Raw genomic sequence first — 5596 nt, 5'->3', positions numbered from 1 at the left:
AAAGAGGAACAAAAAAAATTAGTTGTCAGCTCAGAGCAGCATAACAGACCACTTTTCTGTCCAAAGAACAAGGAGAATGAGAAATGAAGCAGACTGTTCTCTGTTGCTGTAAGAGCTAGGGGAAGGTGGTACTTCAGATTTAGATTGTTACTAACAGTAATAAAACAGATGTTCATCCTCTTTCTTCACAAAGATGTGGGTATAGTCCTTGTTTGACAGAACTGACTCCTTTCTTTACAATAGGTATAGTTCCCTTCTCCTTTCCAGACTCCATCACAGTGAACTTTTGACATGTATTACATGTATCAGCCAGGGGCTGGTGCAAAAGCCAAAGTTCAGGGACAGTTCACAGGTAAAAGTTGTTGTGTTCTCTCAGTAAGGTGAGTCCAGTAAATCGGAGTGCTCACCACACTTCATCCTGGGCTTTGCTAGTAAGCCGCATTGTATTCACATTTCATATGTATCAATCAATAGACTATTAAATAAATATATTGTTAGTTTCTGTATGAACAGTTACTTAATATTAATTGGTTAGATATGTGCTTGAGCATGCTTATTGTTTAACTCTATTAGCCTTTATTAAGACTGCAAAGTTTGGCAGCTCTGACCCACACTTTCTTCTCCTGTCATGCCTAAGCATGTATTCAACTAGTTTTACTCCCTTTAATTGTTACATGTTTCATAATCAGGTGTGTACTAGGGGGAATTATGGATTTATCTTAAAAGTTGTCCTTCAAGTCCTTAAATGCTAGATTTCTCTACGAGAAGTTCTGTGAAACTTCATCCAAGTTTTATAGAACTCAGGAACAAGTCATTGCACATGACCATAGAAGAAAACTGGGGGGAGATGGCAGACGCCAGGATGAAGGGTATGTGGCTAGAATGCCTTGTTTTACATAGCTTAACTAAGCAAAGGCTGAGTGGGAATGTGATACCCACAGGGGAATTTGGGTAAGAAGGAGAAGAAGGGCAAAAAAGGCTTTTAATGCAAAGAATGAAATCATCACAAGCTAGCCTTCCATGTGTTCTGGAGAAGCCGGAGTTCTAAATGAACTGAAGGATGAAGAAGCTGAACTGTCCTTTGGTGTGCGGCTTTTCAGACAGGACTACCTCAGGGCAGATGATTGGAAGGTGGCGACTGTGATACCAAGCTACACAAAGGCTGAATTGAGCTCGTCTTGGCTTGTCAGCAAATAAGAGTGTGAGCACGCCGTGACAGTTCAGTCAAAGGAAGGAGGGGAGAATATATACTAGTGGCTTTTAATTATAGACTTAAATAAAATTGAACCCAAACCTGTGTGGGTTTTGGATTTTTTTTAAATACCTTTGCTATTCCATTGTTTGAACAGAATTTTACGAACAAAAGAAGACTCATCATAGAACATTTGAGTCCTTTGATAATAGGCCCACTTGGTAGTAGTTGTTATTAAGACTCCTGAAATATGTCATTGGAACAGATATTTTGTGTATTCTGATTTATACCCTACTTGTCCTAAAATATGTCTTGCTAGTAAATATACGAAAATGGCTTACCATATAGAAGCTTTCAGCAGAAGCGTTCTGGGTTTTGTTTACTCAAATACTCTATGTTTACAGAATAGTTTGATAGAATAGAATGTCTGCCTTATTCAGCCAAGTAGTCCAAAGTCCCATTGTATTCAGCAGGGGGTTCATTTACTTAAATTCTGCTTAAATTCATAAATGCTTAAATTCATAAATACTTAAATTCCTGTGCTGGATGAAGCGCACTATCCTAAAAGGCTTCAACTGACTGCTATTGAAGTTGATGGGTATTTTGATTAGTTCAAAGACCAAACTGTAGCATTTAAATTTATCCTATGAATTTTGTGGAAGTGCAACAAACTGAACAGTAAGATAGCTTTAAAAGTTTATTCTTAAGCTAACTTACTATTATCTGCTTTTTCAGATAAGAAACAATATCAGACACTATTTTGTTGAATCTCCTGCTGTTAAACTATGTTATGATATTATAACATGGATGGCAACTCAAGTAGCAATAAGTTACACAGTTGTGCCATTTGTACTGCTCTCTGTAAAACCCTCATTCACCTTTTACAGGTAAGCACATTCTACCTGTTTCCTCCTTCTTTTCTTTAACTTGGAATAGAACTATTTTCTATGGCATTTCTCGGGCTATTTTACTGATAATTATAAGACTTATTTGTTAGCTGAGCAAACTGTATTTCTGTTCTAGTGCTTGAACATAGTTTGTGCTGTGTATGAGAAACCATGAAGTGATCCCATTTTCCTGTTGTAATTGACTTATTTTTCCTGGGGCAGGGAAAAAAAAACCACCAACCAAACACAAAACCAGAGGGTATCTTTGAGTTTACTGTATGCCCTTGAACTATTTTATAGCAAGACAAGATAATGACTTACCAAAAGTAACTTTACTAAAAATAGTTGAAAGCAGACTTTTCTTCACTTTACATCTTTGTTACAGCACTGTGTATTGTGGGGGAAGACTTCATTTCTGATTTCCCCCTATTGCTTCTCTTAAAAAGGAAATATTAATGTCTTCCTGACTTAAATGTCTTCTGTGCAAAGTACTGTATGCAAGTAGGTTTTGAAAGTTTATTCCTTAAACATCCTGTAAGAGTCGTCAGAGTTTTATTGAATTATTATTTTTGTTTGTTTTTTAGCTCCTGCTATTTCTGTCTTCATATTGCCAGCATCCTGGTGTTGTTGGTATTTCCATTGAAAAGAACTCAAAAAGGAAGTAAAAGGCATGAAAGCGTCCAGCCCGCGTGGTCCAAAAAATTAGAAGAAGAAAATCTTTTGCAAAAGAACAGTTATTCCACAACAAATAATAGTTTCAGTCAGAAACAAGAAATAACCTGCAGATATCAAGCATTAAAACAGTGATTGAGGAAAAACTATGATGAATATATTTTGTATGTTTTCAAAAACCCATTTTTAGCACCTTTTAAAGGGGTTTGTATTTGTTTGCAAAGATGTTTAGTAAGAAAAGAATGCATTACCTAGGAAAATCACATACAATAGCAAGACTGGAAACAAAGGAAATTAACCCCTCCCATGCCATGTCCCTGTGGGTCACGCCTTATATGAAGATATTACCATTATTTCAATGGGCACTCAGGACTTGCAACGTATGTCCATAGGGTCATATGTGTGCCCTTTGCTGAATGTACGTTGTGTATCCCAAGGCACTGATGGGGTGGAATAAAATTGTGTCAATCTAGGATTATCAAATGGAAATTGTTTTTTCCAAATGAATGACTTGCCTTAAACCCTCTATTTACTGAAGTATCATTTCTAAGTGGGTATTATCAAGTTTGATTTTATGTGGAAAGCATATTTCAAATATAATACCATATGCTGTAAAGAAGATAAAAATAGGAATTGCAAAGTCATTAGAAAGCTTTTGAATCTTTAAAAGGGAATTGCAATAAGTGTCTCAGTATTTGGAGGGTTTTCTTAAAGTATCTCAAGCTATTGCAGTATATTACAGAACTGTAAACATTAGTGATGCCAAATTGTAGTTAGGTTTCTTTGATAAAGAGTATAATTATACATAGCCCTTCTGAATGGATTAAAAAAAAAAAATTAAACCCCAGAAGGCTCACCTTTTCCAGGGCTTGATAGCTCTAATCTAGGTTTCATTACTTTAAAGTACCTAAAAACGATAAAAAACCAACCACTGCCAAGTGGGCTTTGCAGCTAGAGAAGGAAAGGCAGCCATAGGGCACAGAAGACAATGTGCAAGCACCAGGATTTCAATGAAAGTGTGTTTTTACCCTAAAATACCAGAAATACTTGTTCTAGAATAGAACTTTTTTCCCAAAAATTATTTTTAATGCTTAAAGTTGTTCTGAATTTTCAGGCACACAGTAGTTAGTTGATGATCCTTTCAGTATAAAATAGCAAATTACCTTGAGCTGTAGTGCGCAGGTAGTCAAACATGAAATTACGATCATAACCAATTTCTGTATGCTTGATAATTGATGGCCCTTTATCAAAAGAAGTATATGAATTTGAGGAAAAGCTTTTTCTTCAAATTAGAATTTTAGATGCAAAATTCATATCACATTTATGGGTAACATAATGAAAGAAAGAAATCCTTCTGACTGACTGAATTATGGAAGTGTGTCAAGGGAATAATGCAGTGATTATATCTATTCCAGACCATTTATTATGATGATGGTCCCTGCTAGAGTACTACAGTTAAAGGGCTACATTTTAATTGCTTATATTCTGTATTTTCTTATCATTTTTTTAAGTAAACACAAACTGTTTATCCACGTAGGGGTTTCTTAGCTTTAAAACTGACACAAAATACTACTGGAGAAAAATAGTGCAGCTTGTTGATTAATAATCAACAAATGAATGAGAGAAATTTTGTCATAATATTTTGAACCTTAAATTTTTGATCAAATATCCGGCACTAGTAGGGTGAGTATTCTTAGTACCAGAAGTGCAATGATGGTCCTCAGCTTTGGGGATACTACTGTCCAAAAATAGTCACAGTACTTCTGGCTTACTCTCTAAAGAACCAGATCCTAAGTCAGGTCAGAGTTGTTTCCATGCTGTGATAGTTCTGTCTGGCCCTTGGCTCCTTGCCTAAAACTCCAGGAGGACAACATACCTTTTCCGTATACGTAGGTTAGCACTAATTAACCTACAGTTAAAAAGGGGGAACTAAATACGACATGAAAGTGGCTGAGTCTGTTGAGATGAGTAGGGATATTCGTTGTTTCTGTGACACCTGTTTTATCTTTAAAAGAAAATAATCTGACTTCTAAATCCTTGCTTTGATTACCCAAGGAGACCTTCCCTTATGTGGGGTTGTGGTTGTCATATGCCTCTTTGAAATGGCACTATGGCTTTTTCCTGTTGTTTATAAGTAAGGGCGCACTAGTTTCTTTAAGCTTGATTATCCTTATTAGATACAGAATCAGGAAAGACATTTTTCCACTTTCTGTTCTTGAAGGGACTTTTACCTAAAATAACAAACAGAATTGCACATTTCTGGGTGGATGAGTAGAATTAGGGTTGATTCTTTCATCATGTGTTGCTGTTGAATTTAAATTCATCTTGTTGGTGCAGTCTACGTATCTACCCAAACAAGCACCTTTGGATGCCAGTATAACATCTCATGTGCCATTTTTTCCTATTAATGTTCTGGTATTCTTGTTTTCTTGTTTTGGCATGCGTGCCCATACGTGTGATGGAGGCTTACTAATTCTTCATTATGAAATATGAAAAAAGTTGTAAGCACTCCCAGAAAATAAGCAGGTTTAGGATAGCAAAGGCTGCTACTTCAGTGTGAGTCAATTCACAGGTACAGTTCCGTTCAGAACTTTTGTATATGGGGAGGTTAAAACAGCTAAGAAAACACATACGTGCTTTAGTCGGGCACAAGTGGCAAGATACGGGTTTTAAAATTGGACATGACTGGTGTCTGCGTGCAATACGATTACTTTTTTCTTCATGATCTGAACCCCTTAAATAATTGCAACACAAGAAAATCATGACAATTAGTTCTGCACAGAATTTATTGTTAAGTGTCGTGTCCTAGAATTTGCCCTTTAAAGGTCGTTGCTGAATATAAAAG

General features: G+C 36.2%; 1 protein-coding gene across 1 annotated transcript in view; it reads left to right on the top strand.

Moving 5' to 3' along the window:
• The window catches only part of MBOAT2 (membrane bound O-acyltransferase domain containing 2), an 83331-nt gene extending 79502 nt beyond the window's left edge, over window positions 1–3829 (top strand). Inside the window, exons 12-13 of the mRNA XM_009893264.1 lie at window positions 1928–2079; window positions 2664–3829. Of these exons, the coding sequence (XP_009891566.1) occupies window positions 1928–2079; window positions 2664–2886 (375 nt within the window). The 3' untranslated portion in view covers window positions 2887–3829. The remainder of the gene's footprint in view (window positions 1–1927; window positions 2080–2663) is intronic.
• The last annotated feature ends 1767 nt before the right edge of the window (window positions 3830–5596 follow it).

Source organism: Charadrius vociferus, unplaced genomic scaffold (assembly GCF_000708025.1).
Source record: "Charadrius vociferus isolate BGI_N301 unplaced genomic scaffold, ASM70802v2 scaffold269, whole genome shotgun sequence".
NCBI classification, from domain to species: Eukaryota; Metazoa; Chordata; class Aves; order Charadriiformes; family Charadriidae; genus Charadrius; species Charadrius vociferus.
The sequence above is the reverse complement of the archived record's forward strand: the minus strand, read 5'-3'. Positions and strand labels throughout refer to the sequence as shown.